Source organism: Oncorhynchus clarkii, chromosome 18 (genome assembly GCF_045791955.1).
Source record: "Oncorhynchus clarkii lewisi isolate Uvic-CL-2024 chromosome 18, UVic_Ocla_1.0, whole genome shotgun sequence".
Classification (NCBI taxonomy): Eukaryota; Metazoa; Chordata; class Actinopteri; order Salmoniformes; family Salmonidae; genus Oncorhynchus; species Oncorhynchus clarkii.
The window spans coordinates 27,296,390-27,319,418 of record NC_092164.1 but is presented as its reverse complement, the minus strand read 5'-3'; the positions used below and the strand labels follow the sequence as shown (position 1 = coordinate 27,319,418).

At 43.1% G+C, this 23,029-nt stretch overlaps 1 protein-coding gene across 15 annotated transcripts in view; it reads right to left on the bottom strand.

Annotated features, from left to right (window-relative positions):
• The window catches only part of LOC139373285 (muscleblind-like protein 2a), an 84,215-nt gene that overhangs the window by 6,837 nt on the left and 54,349 nt on the right, over positions 1-23,029 (bottom strand). For 2 of the 15 annotated variants that reach the window (XM_071113622.1, XM_071113623.1), the window contains exons 3-9: positions 15,053-15,220; positions 14,603-14,806; positions 13,116-13,364; positions 9,305-9,358; positions 8,667-8,826; positions 7,062-7,097; positions 6,034-6,128 (exon numbers count right to left, since the gene is read on the bottom strand). In XM_071113622.1, coding sequence (XP_070969723.1) covers positions 6,034-6,128; positions 7,062-7,097; positions 8,667-8,826; positions 9,305-9,358; positions 13,116-13,364; positions 14,603-14,806; positions 15,053-15,220 — 966 coding nt within the window. Of the gene's footprint in view, positions 1-6,033; positions 6,129-7,061; positions 7,098-8,124; positions 8,317-8,666; positions 8,827-9,304; positions 9,359-13,115; positions 13,365-14,602; positions 14,810-15,052; positions 15,221-23,029 lie in introns of those variants that run through there. The other 13 variants (XM_071113629.1, XM_071113632.1, XM_071113634.1 and 10 more) reach the window with 10 other exon arrangements.

Genomic DNA, 23,029 nt, shown 5'->3' with positions numbered 1-23,029 from the left:
GTCGAGCACCGGTATACACTACCAAGTGCGCTATTGTTCAGATGTTGCCCTACCGGAGTTACACAGTAATAGTGTCACTGTTATTAGCTTCATGACATACATACTATGGAACGCCGTTTGGGTCTTTGCGTGTCAAAAAAGATACAGTAGCACTGTCAAAGCTGTACAAAAAAAGTCTGCAAGCACCGGCCACAAACGATGTGTTTACAATGCCGCGTTGGAAATAAAGCATAATTTGTTCGACCGCAACTTTTGGGGTAGCTATCTTTAGCTTGATAACTAGCTAGCACCAATACAACCAGCCTGAAAACAATGACCAGTGGAAACTGCAGTCATTTTCATTATTCTTAGCAATAATTTAGGAACCCTTGTGACTATTAGCTAGGTTGCCACTTGTTTTTCACCTATTGAAATTGAACTTCAGTTGATAAAATAAATAGCTAGCCAGCTACTTAACCCTGATGCGAAGCTAGCCACAGTAAGGATTAGACACAATAGTGGAATTTGCAGTTTTCCTTAATAAAAGTATGTCATTGACAGTGATGCAAATGAACACAAATAGTAGAACTATGCCATACTTTAATTTGGAAGGCTAATCCGCAAAGTCCACTATTGTGGCTAATCCTTATTGTGGCTAGTTTCACATAGATGGGTCCGACCACCATTAAACAAATACGAACGGTCTTATAAATTAGGGTTATTTTAGATGACACCTAGATATATAGTTAGCTAGCTAGATAACTATAGCCGCTGAAACAGATTATGTTGTGTTATTTGACACGTCAAATAGTGTTATTTGACATGTATCTTTGACGCAAAGACCCAAACGGCGTTCCATAGAAATCGTGGTTGAGAATGAAATGACTAAACAAATGAACAACAAAACAGCACAGCAAGTAAGTGAAAGAAACAGGTTTTGATTATGTTTTACTGGTAATGGGGACATACGTAAATGCCAACAAAATAACTTGTTGGTCAGTGTGGTGTGTGTGTGTGTGTGTGTGTAACCTTTATTTAACTAGGCAAGTCAGTTAAGAACAAATTCTTATTTACAATAACCCTAACCCCAATCACAGCTGGATGTGATACAGCCTGAATTTGAACCAGGGACTGTAGTGACACCTCTTGCACCGAGATGCAGTGCCTTAGACCGCTGCGTTCATGTGGGTGTGTTTTAACTATTTAACTGTACTAGAATGTTTAAAAGGCCGCTAAAATTTTAAATATTGCTTATCGGTATCACTTTTTTTGGCAAGGAAAATATTGGATATCGGTATCGACCAAATATGTCATATCGGTGCATCACTAATCTCAACTGTTCCGACTGTTCTGTGTGAATCAGGCCTTCATGGTCGAATTGCTGCAAAGAAACCACTACTAAAGGACAGCAATAAGAAGAAATGACTTGCTTGGGCCAAGAAACTCGAGGAATGGACATTAGACCGGTGGAAATCTGTCCTTTGGTCTGGTGAGTCCAAATTTGAGATTTTTGGTTCCAACCGCCGTGTCTTTGTGAAACGCAGAGTAGGTGAATGGATGATTTTTTTCATGTGTGGTTCTCACCGTGAAGCATGGAGGAAGTGTCATGGTATGTGGGTGCTTTGCTGGTGACACTGTCAGTGATTTACTTAGAATTCAAGGCACAGTTAACCAGCATGGCTCCCACAGCATTCTGCAGCGATATGCCATTTCACATCATTTGTTTTTCAACAGGACAATAACCCAACACACCTCCAGGCTGTGTATGGGTTATTTGACCAAGAAGAAGAGTGATGGAATGCTGCATCAGATGACCTGGACTCCACAATCACCCAACATTGAGATTGTTTGGGATGGGTTGGCCCGCAGTGTGAAGAAAAAGCAGCCAACAAGTGCTCAGCATTTGTGGGAACTCCTTCAAAACTGTTGGAAAAGCTTTCCAGGTAAAGCTGGTTGAGAGAATGCCAAGAGTGTGCAAAGATTTGATTTGTTTAACAATTTTTTGGGTTACTACATGATTCCATATGTTTTATTTATATAGTTTTGATGTCTTCACTATTATTCTACAATGTAGAAAATAGTAAAAATAAATAAAAACCCTTGAATGAGTAGGTGTGTCCAAACTTGACTGGTACTGTATATCACCAGTAGTACATTTACCGTTAATTCCTATCATTTCTAATCTACAATGTTTGTTACTTTGTTATGGTAATTTCTGTTAATGCATTCAATATTATTATTCCAGTCTTCTCGTTATCACAACCTATTATACACTTGCCAGAAACAAGTTCTGTTTAATTTCATTCCATTTACCCATTTTTTTCAATTGAGTTATTGTCTTTTGTTTGGACCGCTCCTGTCAATGTTGAGAGTAAGGACGCGCACACATAGAAGTTGGCCTAAAGAATACCTGGCCTGCACGCAAATGTAGTCATATACATGTGCCCATTTGGGGATCTGATAGTATTTCTGATTGGCTTAACACACCACCACTAATGACCTGTGGAGCTTCTCAAAGTAATGTGTTCTTGAGCTCAAACAGCAAGCAAACAGTCCTTTTTTACATCCATTGAGAATTACAATTGTTCCTCAATGTATTTGAAAAATCTTCCCAGCTCCCTACCTTTTCAATAATCACTCAGCATGAAAGGGAAAAATTGCATGCTCTGATTCAGTGGAAACGTAATAAAATAGGTCTACCTGATTACTTCTTATCAGTGCTGGAGTTCGACTGAAATAAGTTCCGGTACTCATTTTGTGTGCTGGTACTCTTTATATTTAGGAGATCCACAATACCTTTTAGCTAATGTTCTATAAGAGGAACAGGAGCTCAAGCAGTAGAAAATGTGAGGTGTCGGTACTCAGCCCCAGTGAGCTCCTGCCCAAGTCAAGCACTGCTTCTTATCCCTTGCGCAAATAGCCTACAACTGTGTCTGTCCTGTGCTCACTGGCGTGGGAAACTGAGGGCCCAGAATATTTTATACAATGTTTCAAGTTAGCTAGTGCAACCTTCAGCGAGAATCAAAGTTAATAGTTGATACAATGTTTCAAGTTAGTTGCAGTCAGGCCATCTGTAGCCAATGTGATTTAGAGGATATTTTTATTATTATTATTTTTTTAAATCGGGATATTTTGTACCTGCAGTCTGTAATGGTTTTATTTGTTGGCTTTATGTAGGCTATTTTTACATCGTTGGCAATGGCAATAGAAGTTACTTTCAGTTTATCATTTTCATTTAGATTTGGATAGAATTTTGATTAACCCCAAGACAATGACTTTGACAGTGACTGTTTCACAAAAATGTGCATATGAAAACCATAACTGGCAAGCAGAATGGTAGAAATGTTAAGATAAATTGGCATTCCACATGAAAAAAAGGTCAGTGTAGCCCATTACCGGCAACTTCAGGAGAATAATGGCAGAATCTGCGAAAGCCAGCAGGAGGAGAATAGGGTCAGCTAAGTTTTTTTTTTTTACTCTTTCTTATTGGTCTATTAACACATTTACCGCCTGGTGATGTTACCAGGCCAAAACTCCATCCGACCAAAAGTGGCGGAAATTTCAGCTAAAAGGGCATGATCATCATCTTCGCAATTTCACAGTATTATTCCAAACTCATAGTGCGGAAATATATATAAAACACTATAAAATCACATTTTTGACTTGCACTGGGCCTTTAAAAGAGGGTCCACTTCACCTATGTCAAACACTCTACTCCAAACCAAACCATTACATTTTTTACTGTGAAAACACAATGTATATGATATATTATAGACAGACAACTCATGTAATACTGTAGCTGGGTTGTGTCTGGACTGTGAAGGCATATACCCTGAATCTCTATACATTGCTTACACCTATCCACTCCGCTTAGATCTACACAAGTGCATAGGGGTTAGGGGTTGATATGGGATTCAGGTTTGTCCCCCATATTGAACCATCTTCCCTATATAGTGCAATACTTTTGACCAAAGCCCTAGGAACGGACGCAGGATGCAGACAGAGAGAGGGCGTGTGAGGGGAAGGCTATGGCGGTCTCTACAGCTCCTGTAAGACATATACACAGTCACAGCCCGCAGCTGTTAGCTAGTGTCCATGCATTATGATTAGAGCCATGTGTTTCACTAGCTCACTGCGATGATGAGTCAGTGATGATGACGAGAACCACATTGGAACATTAAAAGTGGTCCCTCCCTCAGTTTCTCCCTGCCACTCTCTCTTCCACTCAGACACACTGGACAAAGCAACACCATCTGAGACTGGGAGGCTGCGTGTGTTTGTGTGTGCCATGTGTCCTCCCCGACGCGCACCTCGCAGTCTCATCTTCAGCTGCCTCACCAGGTGTGCTACTCTGAGGGTGGTGTGATGTTAGGGATGCGTCCGAAACGGCACCCTATTCCCTATATAGCGCACTACATCACTGATCAGGGCTCATACGACTTTATGTGCACTGTAGGGAATAGAGTGCCATTTGGACGCGCCATAGGGAGAGGCTACAAAATGGCGATGGGTGTGTGTTTCGAAGGTAATCATTAAAAAGCTTTTCTCCCTGGTCATGGTCCAAAAATAGAACAATATCAAGGAAATTGCTAGTCATGAATGATAAATAGCAAGTGGGACTGAGTTTTGAGGAAAAGGGTAGAGAGACATATGCGTAATAGTAGGCCTACAATAATAAAACATTACAGGTAGCAATAATAGGTAATGTGCTAGTAATAATACTAGTGTGGTTGGTCATACAAAAATAAATAAAAATACATTTTCATCCATTTTGAATTCAGGCTGTAACAACAAAATGTGGAATAAGTCAAGGAGTATAAATACTTTCTGAACTAGTATGATGTGTAAGAGTGCATTTTCTGGTCCATTTTTTGACCAAATAAAGCCTGGGATTGAATGTGTAATGATGTGAAAAATAACAGAAAACCAACCATCACTTTCTCTCACTATAATCAATTTATATCAATTTGAGGGAACAGTGTGAAATAATGATGATTCACCGACAACCGGAAGTCTTGATGATCATGGATCGACGTCATCCGTCCAATACATTCATGGGAAAGCTCACTGACCACTGAGATGTAAATCAAATCTCATCAAGCCTGTAACGTGGCCACCGCTCAAGGCCTTTCTAAGTGGGGTTAATGGGAGGACTGCTTGGTTTGCTGAGGGCGCTCCACCTGGCAGTGCGCTGTAATTGTCAGGTTTAAAAGGAGTAGTGTGTGTGTGTGCGCACGCGCGTCACCTGACTTCCGCACCAAACTGCACCTTCCCGGCCCCTGCTGACACAGAGCCATGCGTCTAACTAATAACTGTGCTTATCTGGAGCCATTTTAGGCCTTTCCGGAGACGTCCTTCCTGTCTCTTGTAACACTAATATAGCAGACATGTCCACCCTGGATCGACAGTTTCCTCAAGGCTTTCGTCCTCACCCATCACCGCCAAGCAGAAGAGGAAGTCAGAGAGTGAAGCTGTGTTTGCTGACAGGAGCCAACATGGTGGATGGAGATGGAGTGGCTAGGTTTTTTTAGGTGGAAAAAAAGTGTATGTGCGTGCGTGTCACGAAACACACAGGTGATGTATGTTTCTAACGCAAGTGAAGATGGAAACTCGACCACGTAAAGTGGATGAAAAACAACATGCATGCAAAACAAAACCTAGCATCTAATGAAACACAAGACAACAACTATTATTTGCAAATGTGAGAGCTCTGAATAAGTGCTTCACTGGGTCATTGTGAAACATGCCCAATAAATTACTAAACATATACTTGTACAAACGTACAGTAGTCTTCTGAAATAATAGTCAACACATTCTGACACCTGTGGCAGACATTGAAATACCACAGTAGCAGACTAGAGCATGAATGAGTTGGGACAATACAATTTGAATTTAATTGAAGGACGTGGAGGTTGGGCTCAGCCATAGAGTTGGATAGAGGGCACACAAAGAAATTGACTAGTTCAATTGAAATTATAGAAGATGAGCTCTATGGTCATCAAGCACTTATTTAGAGCTCTGGGACTGGATGAAAAAGCTTTAAAATGAGCAAACCTGATTGGCTGGCGCTGCTGCTGCGTAGGGGACACTTGTGACAGGAGTTGTTGTTGCAGAGATAGTAGCAGGCGTAGCACTGTACATCATGGGTACTTTTTCAGGAAGGGGGGGGCATGGAAGCAATGAACAGGTAGGCAGTGTGATAACAATGGCAACAGGTGTTGATTGTTTGGTTGTTGTTTTTGGGCATGATGCATATTACAGAGGGGCGAGCCATCGTTAGGTTAGCCCAGCGGAAGGTGTGCGCATCACAATGCAAAAGCGAGAGAAAGCATGGGAGAAAAAAAAAAAGAGGAGAAAAAGCTGAATTACAATCACAAGTAAGGAAATTTGGACCCACAATCAGTTGTTCCCAGAGGACTGAGTGAGATATGATGAGTGGTATTATAAGATTGAGATTAACTAGAAAACAATTAGAGCCCCATCAAGATAGAGAGCTTTTCTACCAATTGTGTTCACCCTCTATCTATTTTTCTCTGGGATCAACACAGCACAGTAAAAAGCACAATATCTACTTTTCAACAAACAATTCATTTGGAATGCCATTTTTTTTATACTAGTAATACTGATAATGTTAAGAATAACACTTCACATTTCATAATTAGGGTAGAAGACAGTAAGTAGCAAAGTAACAAAATATATTACATCCTAATTGAGAATCATCTCTTACAGGTGAGTTCAAATTGACATGTAAGGACTTTGCATTACTTTGTGGCGCTTTTCAGTAAAAACAATCATGCACTCTAGCCCAATGTTCTACAACCGTGCCTCTCACTGTGTCACAACATCCATTAACTTTGTGTCACCTGTAATCGCTTACATCTCCCGGCCTGTTCCCGCTCTCCCCCCAATTTAAAGAGGCTCCATGGTGAAGTTTCCCCTAGGTACAGATCTAGGATCAGCTTCTCCTCCCCCAATCCTAACCTTAAACATTAGTGGGGACCCAAGATCAGAGTCTAGGGGCAACTTCACCCTATTCCTTTAAAAGCATAGTGAGAATGAAAAAGGGAAAGGAAGGAACCTACCAAGGCTGCTAGCTGGAGTCATGCACAAGACTGACCCTGTGTGATCATGCAGTGGAAGAGAGTGAACAGAGGGTTAATAAGGGGAGGAGAAAAACATGTTAAAGAGGAGACAGAGATTTTGGTTGTAGCCTGGTTCCAAATCGGTTTGTACGGTATGGCATGCCATTGACCATAGGAGTCGGCAAGCGAGCACAAACAGATCTGGGACCAGGCTAGAGATTTTGGTAGCTAGCTATATAAACAACATGCCTTTAAACAAATTTCACAAGCCTGCAATTGGTATGAATGCACTGTGCAGTTTGACTCCATTTGTAGTCTTATGCCATACATTATGCCACACATCTGGCCGTGATTGGGAGTCCCATAGGGCGGTGCACAATTGGCCCAGCGTCGTCCAAGTTTGGCCGGGGTAGGCCGTCATTGCAAATAAGAATTTGTTCTTAACTGACTTACCTAGTTAAATAAAGGTTCAATTCAACAAAACAAAAAAAAACAAAAAAAAGTCTGGTCTGTAAATAAATCATGAAAAAAATATGTTCTGGGGGGGTGGGAAGGTAAGATCACACATACTACAAATGAAACTTTTTAAGTGTCAGAGGTTTATTAGCCTCAGATATGTGTGTGCCATCTTGCCAACTCCTATGGTCTCTGTCACAGCAGACACATGGTGTGACAATGGCAATAAGAGCTGGCAAGACGGCACACACATTTCTGGGATCAGGCTAGAGAAGGTTAGGGGCTGGATGCTTGAACCATGCAGTGAGAACGAATCAGACCTGGGTTCAAATAGTATGTCTTCTTTCAAATTACTTAATGCGTTGGATCTGGAGTGCCAGATGGGCAGCGTTTGCACTTTTGGTTCAATAAAGCACAGCTAGAATATTCCAAGAGAAATTGTTATTAATTGAACCCATGTGTGGTGTGTACACAGCATTCTGAACATGCTTCCTACACTGGGAAAGGAGAGGAAGGGTGTAAAGGCCATGGAGGATGATAACACTAAAGAAAGGAGTAGGTAGGGAGGGATAGGGGATTAGGGGAAGGTAGTCTCATCCACAAGAGGCTTAAAGGGATAGTTCGGGATTTTGGCAATGAATACCTTTATTTACTTCTCCAGAGTGAGATGAACTCATGGATACCATTTGTATGTCTCTGCGTCCAGTATGAAGGAAGTTAGAGGTAGTTTTGCGAGCCAATTCCAATTGCAATCTTTGAACAGGGCCCATAACAACTTGAGGAATAGCGGTTGATCACACTGTTGGTTTAAAGAGAGACTGGCCTCAAACTTTTGGAGAAAATATGGGGAATATCCCATTTCCTCACAAGCTCACCTGGTGAAACCTTTTAAGGGTTATATACTTGAACTTTGCCCTTTGATGCTTTTATGGGGAAACGGAAAGTTAGGGAAGCTCTATCCAGGTTGTGTCTACATGCTACATGGGTGTGTATCTGTGTACATAAATGTGTATAGGGGTGTGTGTGTGTGTGTGTGTGTGTGTGTGTGTGTGTGTGTGTGTGTGTGTGTGTGTGTGTGTGTGTGTGTGCCTACATGCGTGTCTGTGTGCAGGTATATGTGCATGTGTTGTGGGCAGGTGTACTCCCTACCTGTGGGAAAGCCACAGAAAGCCGTCTGCTGCTGCAGCTGTGCGTTGGCCAAGGCCTGCTGGTAGTGCAACATACTGGGGTGAAAGAGCGAGCTGGCCCCGTTGCTCTTCTCAAGTGCTTGTCTCTTTGGTAGGGGCTGCAGGCAGCCGTGGGGGAACGCCTGTACAGGAGGGACGAGGAGACGTTAGATACAACGAGGCGGAGGCCTCAAAAATGACTACATTCATATGACTATTCTCTATACTATCACACTGCTTCTCTGGGTCTTTTGTGGCTACTAGCTACAAAACAGCACAAAGTTACAACAGAGAAGTCACAATGGCAACTTGGGTTTAAATAACCACATGGGGACAATAAAGGAACTACACACGATATCTAGCAAGGCAATTATAAAACAATGATTTACAGTAACAAACAAATTGATACTTGGGAATTAACATTCTCATTGTTGTTATACGATCAATCAATGTAAAGCATACTAAAATAATAACTACAAGAATCATATTGGTGGATATTAATTGCATAATAAAAAATACTTGGACATTTAAAACAGCAAAAAGCCAAATTAAAATTATTGTGAGTTGCTACAGTACATTAAAGAAGCTACATGCAAAGCAAAAGGTGAAAGGTCAAAGTACCAGTTCTACAGTTGCCTCGAGGGGTCGCTTCATTGCTTTGGCAGTCGACTGAGTCTTTAAATAGCAGGCAGCGAGCACATGATGGCAGTGGGCCAATGGGAGTCAAGCGTATTAACATACAGGTAACAGCAAGCAGAGGTGCGTCATGGGGGACAGCATTGCATTGTGGATAGGTGAGAAGGAAAAACAAAACAAAATAATCTGAATGCAGTATACCACATACAAAACAATAGGCATGCACATAAACAAAAAATAGTTTGCTGTTTGTTTAAAGAAACATATCACTAAAGTTCTGAATTAGTACAAAAGCAAAAAAAGCATCTACTATACCGTTGGTTAAAAAGTTTAATAAATACAAAGATTTTCAAATGCACTTATGAAGTAAACAAACTATTTGGATTGCAGTTATTAGTTCTGTAAAGCAAGTTACGTCTTTACAAGTAAATCAGTTATCTAATCAATCTATGTATCAACATATGTTGGGGTATTATTGATAAACAATTGACATTCAGTTGGGCCAAATCCTAACTTGAGATCTGTGCGCATAACTCAGCATTTTTCATAAATCTCCATTTGAAATTGTGATTTACGTGAAAGTTTGAGTTATGTACACAGATCTAAAAAAGGTAGGATTCGGCCTCTTCTGTAAACACACTTGTACACTATCTGCTGTATGGAATATTGTTGGCTCTGTTTTTGGTGCTTTGGTGTGACTGGCCACCATGACAGAATAGGATGTGAGTGCAACAACCATTTCTCACCGAAAAACCCTAGTCTTTGCTCTAGCCCTTACTATTGTGTTCATAGAGCTGAAAGGACTGGATAGGTGAAAGCAATAGGAAACATATTAGAGGGCTAGGATGGAACCATCACCATCGCATAAACCTATCCAGTTCTTTTAGATATGAGAAAACAAAAAAACAAGGGGCTAAGGGAATGGGCTACCAGGGACTAGATGTTCTCAGCAAGTGAGAGTTTCTGATCAATGTACAATGGAGAATCATTGTTGAATCAAGTATTGTTGATTGGACAATGAAGGACCACATGTCTTGTTGATTGGAATTATTAGCTTTTACAATAAAAGCAGTGCAATTTGGAACCAATGCCCATTTTAGAGACCATTATGACCAATGGTTTGATAGAAAATGGCAGGCAATGGTAGAATGGACAATGTTTTGGCAGCCGGTCGGTCACATCCATTTCAGTCACGGGGTAAAATAAAATCTGATTTAGGTGGTAAAAACAAAAACTATTATTTTTCTTTCCATAACTACACTAATAAATGAGTGAACCCAAATGTGTAACTTGTTAGTGTGTGGTTAATGGGCAACATTGTAACAATATTTGTTATTAGGAAAGTCATCACAAAATGTGGAGCTCTGTTTATTCTACATTCCTCTTTGATTCTACAGTAAAAATATATATATATTTGCTCAATGCAATAACATTTGAAGAAGAGAAAAAACGGACGTTTTTTTAGCAAGGCTTCTGAATGAAACCAATCGATGACATTGCACAAAGGAAACCTCGATGGGACAACCAAGGCACTTATGATTGATTACTAGGCCATGCACAAGCCTTTGCTTTATGTGTAGGATAACACTAAGATTATTCGGTAACACTTTACATGAATGTACCTTTTATAAAGATATTAGATATTTTATAAAGTGTTACCGATCATTCCAAATGAATACACCTCAGATTCAGTGTTAGATTTTGACTGAAATGTTATGTTAATGGGAGCAAACGGACGGGAGGGAAATATGACAGCATTCAACTTGCGACACAACAGGCTATGGAAGGCAGAAATGGAGCTAAATTAAATCAAATGACACCTCAGTGTAACTGTATAGTCTACAACTCAACACATAGCAGGATCTAACCTCTACCTGTTGTTTATAATCTTATGTACTATAAACTTGGTTCTGTCTAGGGTATATTTCCAGATTAACAAATCTTTGGGCAATGTAAGCTCATGATACATGTATTGTTGGTACAGTTGTGGGCACTAAAAAGTTACACAATGCATGAGCAACATGGCACTTGGTCTCCTTTTGATAGTTTGTCACAAAAAAAACTGTACTATGGTACAACTTTTCAGTGCCCGTAACTGAATCTAACTTAGGACAAGAGTCTGGTCGAGTGGTTAACCATCTCGCTTCCGGAATCATACCTTTCCCTTTTCGGGAGGTATCTCGTTTTTTTCTCCTGCTAATATCCTAAAAATAATAAAATATACGCAAGTTCTCCTTTATAAAAAACTAACACAGTATCTAACTTACTGTACCTTGTGCCAATACATTGTAATGGCTGTATAGTACATGATACATTTATTCAGAGGATTGCAATGGGGAAATGCTCCCATAGAGCTGACTAAAAAGCTCTTTGTCCTCCAGTAAACCATAAGCCCCATCGCCCCAATATCTTATCTAAGGTCACACCAGCTTAAGGAAACAAAGCGCGAGTTGTCATTAACTCATAATCATGTCTTCTGCACTGGATGACGTGTGTTTTCCTATTGTTTGTGTCCTTTTTCTTTTAAACCCGAACTGTGCACAAGTCATCTTTTCACCCAGTATCAGTGGAGGTGCGTGCGGTTGGGGTTTTAGAGAGCAAGCAGCGATGGAGGAGCAAGCTGATGAGACGAAAAGCATGCTGGACGATGCCATGGAATCAGACAGCAGCGCGAGAGCAGTGACGGCAGTGTGAGTGGCAGCGGGCAAGACAGAGCCAAGTCTACTCATTCAACAGCCACTGACTCGGACCAATGTTGACACAGAGTATAGAGAGGGGGGAGGGAGGGTCACAGCCAAGTGAAAGTCCTATTACCAAAACCTGCCTGCCTCTCTGCCTGCCTGAAGGGGGAGGGTCCAATAATGATGGCGTGGATCAATGACCAACCAGAGCCCTAATGTCAGTTTGGCCTTGCATTCTCACCCATCTCTCTTGATTCAATTTGTACTGATCTGCAGAGAGCTACACTTATCATTGAGAGGAGGGCGGGTATTGTCTTTGTTTGTATGATCAAGGGCGAATAAAAGAGCTCCTAGCCTGAAGCTAAGAATAGACTACGTCCCAAACGGCACTCTATTCCCAAACGGCACTCTATTCCCTATATAGTCCACTACTTTTGAACAGAGGGCTCTGGTAAAAAGTAGTGCACGATATAGGGAATAGAAACCATTTGGGATGGGCCCTGGTCAAAAGTAGTGCACTATATAGGGAATAGGGTACCATTTGGGACGCAGCCATAAACTGTTGTGGTCGTGATATACATTCGCTTTACCTTCTCTAAAGCCTGATAACTATAGAGCCTATACAATGACCTGAGTGTGGGTTGAGTGGTCACATTTACGTGAATTGTATAGAAGCGTCCATAATAGTATTCTAGGAAGGTGGTATATCAACTGTATGGAAAAATAAAGCAGTGCTCCACATTTTATGTACTTGTGTTCTTTTCTAGATGTCTAAAGTAGAATTTTTAAAGATTCTAGTGTGTGTACTTTACCAAACTAGTTGTCTATAGTTGATTACATATTATAAACATTAGAAATGATATTTTTTGATCTGGCACTTTGTCAGGTATGCTGACTGACATTGCTGGGGCTACAAAAGTCTTGTAACTTTCCCAAAAGTCCAAGGTTTTCCAGAAATTACAGTTCAAGGATTCCCTCCTGACTTCAGGAATATTTCAACCAGGATTTCTGGAAAACCAGGGAATTTGGAAAAGTTAGCAGATTTTTGAAACCTACTTTAGTGCGTGTGCTGTGCTCACTACTCTACAGGCTGTGAGGATGGCGGAGGGTCTCACCATGGCAGCAGCTTGCGCGGCCACGGCCGTCTGGTTGGCCTGATGCTGCGCAGCCTTGATCTTGGCCTGCAGGTGGGCCGGCGGGTGGAAGTACTTGCACTTCTCCCGGGAGCAGCGTGACTTGATGTAGTCCATGCACACGGTCACTGTGTTGTCGCTAGTGTCAATCATAGGGCTGTCGCTGGGGTGAGCGAAGCGGCAGTCCGTCTCGCCACGCGCGCAGTTGCCCCGCTGGAACTCCCGGCACACCTGGGAAGGAGGGTGGGGTGCACACGGACAAACAGACATGCACACGTACATACATGGACAGACACACGCATAATCACACACACACACAAATGGACAGACATGCACAGTGACAGACAGACACAAATATTAGCTTAATATATCATACAATATAATACACATACCAATAACATATCAACAACTTATCATTATGTTTATAACTATGGACTGAATAATGAACAGACTGAGATGTTAATCTATTCAAAGCCTGGGCGTAGTCAATCAGAGGGGGCTTCACTCACAGCCTGGGATGTAAAACATAACACCGCACACTCACTAAGTGTGGGGAGAGCACGCACGCACACGCACGCAAACGCAAAGACACACAAAGCATGGAGAGAACACACACAAACATGTAGAAGGCGGTAAACAGTCTCACTTAGTGTGGGAGTATCCCCATTCCTCAGTGGAACATGACCTCTCATTAGCAACCACATCGCTCTGTTGCTAAGTGACGGTACTTTGAGGAAAACACACAATACACCTACACTCCCAGGTCTGTCTGTGCTTGCCATCCTTCCAAGGCTATTCTTTGTTTTCATTAACTCACAATTACCTTGGTGCTTTGTTGTGGTATAAACAAACCCCCCATTGAAATAATCTCATCTATCATTTATGTAGATTTTTAAAATATATATTTTTATTTAACTAGTCAGTTTAAGAACAAATTATTATTTACAATGACAGCCTAGGAACAGTGGCCTTGTTCAGGGGCAGAACGACAGGTTGACCTTGCCAGCTCGGGGATTCGATCCACCAACCTTTTGGTTACTGGTCCAACACTCTTAACCACTGGGCTACCTGCCGCCCCGTTAATCAACGGTGAGGTATAGTATTCTGTTGGCCAGTGCTCAAGTTCTTAAAGTTATCTATTATTTTAAAGTAAAGGTGTGTGGAAAGGGAGTATGTAAAATATAAGTTTTACATCTCTGATGGTTAGGACTAGGGAAAATAAGATCTGTGATAAGGGGTAACTTCCACATCAACCTAGGTGGATAAGGATGGTGTCATAAGGTAATTATGGAGAGGCTTTCCCAACCCGCTCGAAGGGCAAACTCTTGATTCCTCGTATCGTGACTGCCCAGAGGCCGGCTCTCCTAACTCCTGGTATTGTACTTGGTTAGTTTGTGATGTCTCCTAACTGCTAATATACTTCGATATACTATGACTTCTGGTATTGTTATTGGTTGGTGGTGGTGTACCTCCAGCTTGTCCGTGCGTAGAAGCTTCTGGTTGGAGGAGGAGCTCTGCATTGAGCAGGGAGGGCTGCCGGGGACGATGATACTCTGGGTGCTGGGCTGGAGCATCTCGGTGGGCATCATGCCCATGCTGTGGGTCATGTGGGTCAGGTAGGGAGCGTAGCTCAGCCCCGGGCTGGAGCCCAGCCCCTGGCTAATAGGAAACGACTGCTACCGAGAAATAGGGGGCGAGATGGGGGAAAGATGGGAAACCGAGAAGGACAGAAATGTTAAAGAGGTGAGAGAGAGAGACGGCATGGGGAGAAAAAGGCAGAGAGAGAAGAGGTTGGATGGAGGAAGAGAAAGGGAGAGACCCCAAAAGTTATAGAGTAAGAAGAGAGAGAGAAAAGAAGGGAGAGAAATAAACAAATTGTACACATCAGGAGTAGTAATGCCTAGTAGTCCGTTACTCACCATGGTAGGCTGCATGGTCGTGCCAGGGAACATGAAAGGCATCTGTTGAGCCAACATGGCTGCTGCAGTCTTCTGTTGTATGAGGTTGTTGCGGCCGTTGATCTCCAGCTGGGTCTTCAGGTGGGCCGGGGGGTGGAGGTACTTGCAGTTCTCTCGCGTACATCGGCCCTGAAAAAAAATACAATTAAAAAAATATGGTCATATGGCCAGAGGTTAGGCATATGGCCAGAGGTTAGGCATATGGCCAGAGGTGAGGCATATGGTCAGAGGTGAGGCATATGCAGACATTCTTCAATACATTGAATACTGAGGGGCACATTGATATTCACAGCTGATGCTTTTGCAGCGGCTAATGGGGATCCTAATATCAAATGACGAGGAGTTGGGCGTATTGGCCTCAGCAGCCCGGTGGGGCTGCGAGTAGCAAGCTCAGAGGTTTGCGCTTGATGGCTAGCTGCTTCAATAAAGGATCTTAAACACCTTACAATGTGTGGCTTTGGCTTCAACGTGTGTTAGCAAGATAATGACGCCAAAGATGGAACAAGGCGCCAGATGCTTCACCAGATGTATAAATCTGAAGCATCCGGTATCCATCTCCTGCTGTTGAAATGCCTCACCTCAACACCACCAGGCAGTAAGGGAAGAGCAGTGACCCAATTAGCTGAGCATCAACGCCCCAGTCACAGGTCTATGCTGAAATAGGACAACCTCCCTACCAGTCCACTGGCAAACAAGCATACAGCCAGCCGCTCTCCATGCGCACACTGCCTAGCTGGCTCTGACCCCCAAAATAGTTCCACTGCGGTTACTACTGCAGTTTGCTAACAATATTGTATGGTGTGCAGTAAATGTTAGGCTGAGCCTAATGATGACCTTAGACGTGCTTTGCTTGTGATTATTTTGGATTGAGCCGCTAAACATTCCCTAAATGAAGGCTGAAGGGATCTGTGTTGCCAGTGGTGTCATGTCCATACGGGGCAAAGGCACGTGCTCCCTCAGATTTGTCCTGTTTTAAAATTCTCAGACGTTAAATTCATTTTTTATTTTATTTTTAAGCCCACATATATTTTTATAAATAATTATGATACTATCAGTGGTATTTTGAGGAAGGTGCCCGCTGACTGGACCAGGCAAAGAGTACCCCCCCATACCCCATTTTCCCTAGTAAGTGGTTCCGTCCAAGGTGCACAGAGCAAAGGGATGCCTAGGCAAGACACTAGATACTCAATGGAGGAGGAGATGGGGAGTAGAGTGACACACACAGCATTTGTCTAGTCATTCCTTTGCAAATAAAACAAATGTTGTGTTGTGTCTCTGCAACACTAGCCACAAAGCAGTTTTATGAAGTTGGCTTTAGCTAGCTAGATTGGGAACCTAACTTCATAACTAGCTATAAATCAAGTCAGAGTAGCTTTTCTAACCATCTTAGCTGGCATGTCTGCTGGCAAGGTTGCATAATGATTATCACTCTAGATTGCAGGGGGAAAAAGCAGTTTCAGATGTTTGAAAAATTAAGTACCAAATAATGCTTTTAGCCAAGGTAACATGTCAGAGAAGATGAAGTGGACCGCATTCTTGATGACTGAATATTTTTCCTGACATCACATGTCAACGTCAACCCTATAAGGGTGGTTGTAAATCTGAACCACGTTTTATTTATGGTTCCCCCGTTTCAACATCCAGATTATTGTTCTGGTCACGAACATGAGCGGATCTTTATTCAATGAGGGGTTATTTGATCCCGGGGAGTCCGCAGAACAAATAACGTATAATCTCGCTGGTCAGCCGGGTGTTGTCTTCCCGAGGCAAAATTAGAAACCTGGTGAAAAGTGCTTGTTTTTTACCCCACTGTGATAAAAAAGCACCAGTGAGAGCATCAAACAGAGCAGGCATTCACACTGATTTGGGACATGAAGTTGGACATAGAAGGCCAACCTAAGGCCGAACTGAGCCCAACAAAGCTGTGTGTGAAGGAATGCCTTATTTATGTAAGAAACTAGCTATAGCTAGATATAATATGATTATAAGTACTAAACCCATCATACAATCATCTCCAAGACAAGTCTGGGGCAAAGCAGGCTACACTGTTAAAAACAAACACTGATAGTTATCTATCATCATGGGATTAATGCAGTGTTATTTTTTTGCGTCGGTGGATAAAACAGTACATGATTGTGTTCCTTTTACATCAGGCCTATCCTTCAAATAACTAATTTCAGGATATGAACATAATTTTCCCTAGTGGAGGGGCACAGAGGTCTTGGTTTAGTGTGGGGGAAGTCAAGTCACCCGTCGGATGGGGTGCCACAGGGCTGCACTCTACGCCCCTTTCAGTTTCTACAGATGGTTTGTGCCAGTGCTGCACTCCTTCTCAGTTTCTCCACTGGCGCAGGATATCCCTCCTCCTACTCTCCACTTCATCCCCAGCCAAAGAATAATGTTATCGCTGTGCCTCGCAGCCAAGAGCCTGAGAGGTGTCAAAACCAATCAGAGCCTCTCTCACTGACGCCGCTCTAGGCAGACAGACTCCATGGCGACTGCTGGGAGGGGAAGAGTGATGGGGGATGCGGTGCTGCTGAGGCTGAGCTTTGGATGCCTTCCCTGTGACTGTGAGGATGGCCTGAAGGGCATTAGAGAGTGCTGTGACCCCTGAATCACACGCATGAGTAGGGCCGTGACCACCTGGACCAAACCCCAGAACCTAGTTATAGCCTATTTTCTGTGGTCAGGGAAAAACTCAGAAAATCCTGGGTTGCTTGCTTAGAAACGAGCCACATGACAACAATGCTTTCTTTGTGACATTTTGCTGCCAATGTCGTGATTGATTCAATGCATTCGGTGCCAGTTTAGAGCTTCGTTACTCACCATTTGAGGGAGGAGTTAAGCAGCCATAAAAACACTTGAGGAGAGTGTTTCATTTGACACATTAGAAAGGAGGGGGTTATATTCATAAGTGTGTGGCACAGCGGTCAATATGCTCTTCCTCCACATTACTTTACTTCTGCTTATTAGCATTGACGGAGCGGTGTACATTTTAGCAAGCATTATTAAATGATAATCACAGGGTCCTTTTCACTCAGGTACTAATTAACTTACAGCCCACTGGCTCTCTAAGTCACAGCGATGCTGGCTAGAACACTTATGCAGTAAGTACACGTGAGATGACGCAAGCAGGGTCGGTCTGTTCAGAGGGAGTCGTGCCACTGACTCTGCAGATAAGAGACAACTAGAGGAGCGTTTCTGGCTGGCTCCGCTCTCTGAGCAGAGCTGCCGGAGAGCGCCCCGGAGCGTTCCTCGTGTAACAATGACAGTGCTAAAAAGCTGCCTGTCTCAGATGATAAAAAACTGAGCGAGAGGCTGTCATCAGAGCTTGAGTCAGATGTTATCTTGCCCAGCGGGGGAATAGAGAGAGGCCCCGTTGTCTTAACCACCCACACTGACGGAGCAAGAATTTATTCATCCTCACCATCGCATCGGAGCACGCATTTATGAAAAGGGGCTTTTGAAACCTGAGCCACATGATTACCCCGTTAAACAAGCCCATTTCAGACGCTACATCATTCAGCTGTAATGACACAGTGGATCCTTTCTGATAGCTGGGTCTGTTTCAAAATTTCAGCACAAAGTCAAGGATCTATGCATCTAGCTAACTTGTGATACTAGGCCTAATAATATAATATGGTTAAGAAGATAATTATCTCTTAGGGGTTTGAAAAGCGATGACAACGAGGCCGGGAGTATAATACTAATAAATGCTGGCCCCCTTTTTTTTTTTTTTTTTTTTTTACATATTTAACCACAGGACCGAGCTTTCTTGCCACCCACTTTTAAAATTATGGCTCTAGGGAGACTAAACCTTCCTTTTTCTACCCAGTTAGCGGTCACCCTTCCCTAAACTACTGAGTTTCTATGAACAGCCCATGTACATTAGATTAATCCCAGGGGGACGCAGATGAAAGTCTGTAATTTCATGAACAGATTAGGATTATGCTCACTTAACCCATTTAGGCCCGTCCCCTTGGAGGCTAATTACAACTATTAATTGCCCATGTGAATCCAAAGTCTTTAACACCGAGAAATTGGGGGTTTCACATGCATGTTGTCATCGAATCATGGCAAGTCATTCAATCATGGTAGCACTTTTCCCTTGTCATATTGGGGTAGTCAAATGGAGCCAAAGTTGTTTCCCTCAAGAATCTCAATAATAAACTAGCCTAGTTAGTCTCTTCCCACAGCTGCTGTGAATTTGGGGCAAGCAAGACTACGAGTACACTGTATGATGCCTGCTGTAGCTATAGCATTGTGCTACATTACCAAAACCGAGGGCAGCCGTTTCGTTCTGAAGAGGCCTTGGTGAGGAGGGAAAAACATGTACCCTTAAGGTAACACTGTGGCTGACTGCTGCTGTACTGGCATGGCCCCCCCTGCCTAGAAAAAAAAATACCTCTGACCCCCCCACCTTCTCAATCAGCTGTGCACTGAATCGAGACAGTGATGACTGCGTGTCTGTGGGTGGCACAGCACAGAGGGCCGCAGAACGGCGATTCAGTTGAGGCCTCCGCTAACTACTGGCCATTTGCATTTTCCTTTCAATGGGGCTCTATTCTGCCTCGCCCGAGGTTCACCATCCCTTGAGCCGACAGAGGTGCAAAAAAAATTCAAAAGTAAAGCTAGACCCTAATTCAGGGAAGGCTGGGTGGCATCCCTCTCGTTATGTGGGTGGTAGGGGTTCAAAGCCCCCCCCCCCCCCCCTCAGTCCATCATTCAAACTTTTGCTCGCATACATAAATCGGTACTGGTACTCCTTGTATATATATCCATGTTATTTTCTACTCCCTATGTATAGCCATGTTATTTTTACTTGTTATTGTTATTCATTATTCACTGTGTACTTATTCCTTATGTCACTATTTATGTCTTATAACATTTTGTATCTTCTATTTAATTCTGTATTGTTGAAATAATGACCTGTAAGTAAGCATTTCACTATTAGTCTAGTGTACACTAATTAATTAAATTAGATATACATGACTTCGGGGAGAGAGATTATGTTGGTGAATGAGAGGGGGCTTTAGTTATGGAGGGAAGTGGTGGGGTTCTCGCTCTCTTTGTGTGACTAGGGTCAGACACAAGCTACTCATTCACCCTCAGGAGAAAGGCACTGTACAGGGTTTGCATAGCTGAAACCCACATTATGACATTATCACCATCCTGACAGCTCGACAGCCAGGATCGATGGCCTTTTGGAGAAGAGTGACAGACGAGAAGGCCAATAAGACCTAATGCCAGTTCAATCAAGGGAGAAGAGTCGTGGAGGGGAATAAAAAAAAATGAGGCACTGGTGAGACATAGTGGAACGCCGCGGGCTAGGCTTCTCTCTGTATGTTACAGTTAATGCGCTAAACATTATTTCTTCATGCCTTTGCGTTTCCAGAGACATCCACCACAACTCCTGAGATGACGGCACCACCGGAGAAACTCTGACAACACAAAGTCCTTTCACTTTATCCGTTTGTCCTTCTCCCCGGCGACGACTTCGCTCACTGTGAGAACTGACACTAATTTCTCTGACAAGAAGCAGGGAATATCTGTAATCCCTTTACACCATATCAGAGGGGCTTGTGTCTCCACTGACCTGGTGGCATCTTCTCTTCCTCAGTCACTCTCCCTCTCTTCGTCTTTCTCTCTCTCGGTCTCTCTCTGGGCATTAATGGCTGCTGGCATGTCAACCTTATTTCCAGTCAGGTGTGACATTTAAGCGAAACCTCATGCAATGAGAACCCAACAGGATGGGCACTTACGGAACACGTTAAGGCCCAGAAAAAGCAGGTCCTGACACCACTCTGGAAGAAAGCAGAAGGGTTCTCGTTGCTGGATGCACACAGACAGGAGGTCCCTTCATCCTCCTTAGGGGTAGTAGTGTCCCTTTCCGGTGCCCTATTCCACTCAAGCCCACTGTAACAGGTTCACCTTAGCCATGAATACTACTCAAGGTGCCATGACATCCGTAAGCAGTACTGGGCACCATAGCTGCAAATGGCTCTCATGTTGAGGCATTCAACTCCACGCACACAGGTCTTCTAAAAGGAAATAAGCACTAATTGAAATGCTGTACTTTAAATACTGAAATTATATCCTATGGCTTTTAATCGTGACATTTGAGAAGATGAACTATACCTATTAGTATTTCCTTTAACTTAAGAGTTTCTTACACCATAGAAATAGTCAAAAGTACAAATCGAAGAAAAAACGGTAGATACATCTGTAACAAACCTTGCCCATTTTGTATTGGCCTACATGTATGGCGAGTCTCATCATAAGGCTATTATGCGACAACACAAATGAGAGCCACCATTAACAAAAATAAATTATGGAACAAAGGCCTGTTTTTGCTTTTTGTCACACACACACACACACGTCTCCCGTTGCATTCACGCACTGCCTACTAGATTACAGTGTTGTCTCGGCGGTAATTACATATGCCTTTGTTTGAACACCCGTAATCCTAGAGATGGGCGAGCGGTGCTACGGCTGACACGCCTGAGATTACCCCAGGAGTGTGGCAAAGAGCCTCCTAAGCCTCCTGGCTTTCCACTACAGAGGCGAGAGGAGCGAGAAAGAGGGAGGGAGGGAGAGCGAGTGAGTGAGAAAGATAGGTGATAATACCTCCCTCCTGTTCTCTCAGACGCAGTGTCATCTGTGTAGGGACACTCCTCAGCAGGGGTCCCTCTACCATGGGCCCACACACAAAACACACACACTCCCAAAAACACACATCTCCATCTGGGGAGAGGGCATTGTATAAAAGTGTGGCAGGCAGTACTGTGTATGAATCAGAAATAGATCAACTCATTCTAATTCTTTGACTGTAACATCAATGAGAGTGTATTCCGAGTGAGGTGCTGCCTGGAACATTGAGCACACACACAGTTTCTGTGAAAGAACACAGCTTGAAAATAGCAGGGTGGCACTTAATACAAATGATGAACCTTGAGATAAAGCAGAAATAAACAGTCTTTCTGACTAAAAGCAAGTCTAACTTATGTGCTTGTTGAAAAAGGACCGTCTTACATTGTATTGTTGTGGACGAGTTATGAGGGAGCGTCCAGACCGAAGAGCGAGGGCAAGTTTTTTTGTGCATGTATGTTACAGAGTTGTGTGTGTGTGTGTTCTGCTTGCCTGTCAACATAGAGATAGGATTTGTGCGCGTGTCTTCAATGCTCTTACAACTCTCTTGCCTCCCAGGTCTATGCTGTAGCCCAGTAGGCTGGGCTGGTAATCCAGTGAGCCCTGCCTACTCCAGTTAATCTGATCATCTGTGACCTGCTGAGACATGAAACCCACCCTGTTGAGCTGCACTAATCTAATCACACACACACACACACCATCCCAATCTCTTTGTTGACCGGCTGAGGTAAAGGACTGAGGCAATATTCCTGACAACTAAGCCTAACTGTCATGAGCACTCGGAGTCCATTTCAGACACTTGCGTACCAGTTGTAGATTGGCCTATTTGTAACTGACACCTTCTAGGAAGAAAATAATTGTAGAATAAATACTAGCCAATGTCAAGCAGCAACTAGAGAAAAATAGCCATTTCGAGAGAGAAAATGAACAACAATTGCTAGCCTATCTACAGTGCATTCGGTAAATGAAATCCTGCATTTACATAAGTAAATCAGACCCTTTACTCAGTACTTTGTTCTAGCACCTTTAGCAGCGGTTATAGCCTGGAGTCTACTTGGGTATGATGCTACAAGCTTGGCACACCTGTATTTGGGGAGTTTCTCCCATTCTCCTCTGCAGTTCCTCTCAAGCTCTGAGGAGTGTCGCTGCACAGCCATTTTCAGGTTTCTCCAGCGATGTCCGATCGGGTTCAAGTCCGGGCTCTTGCTGGGCCACACAAGGACAGTCAGAGACTTGTCCCGAAGCCACTCCTGCGTTGTCTTGGCTGTGTGCGCCGTTGTCCTGTTGGAA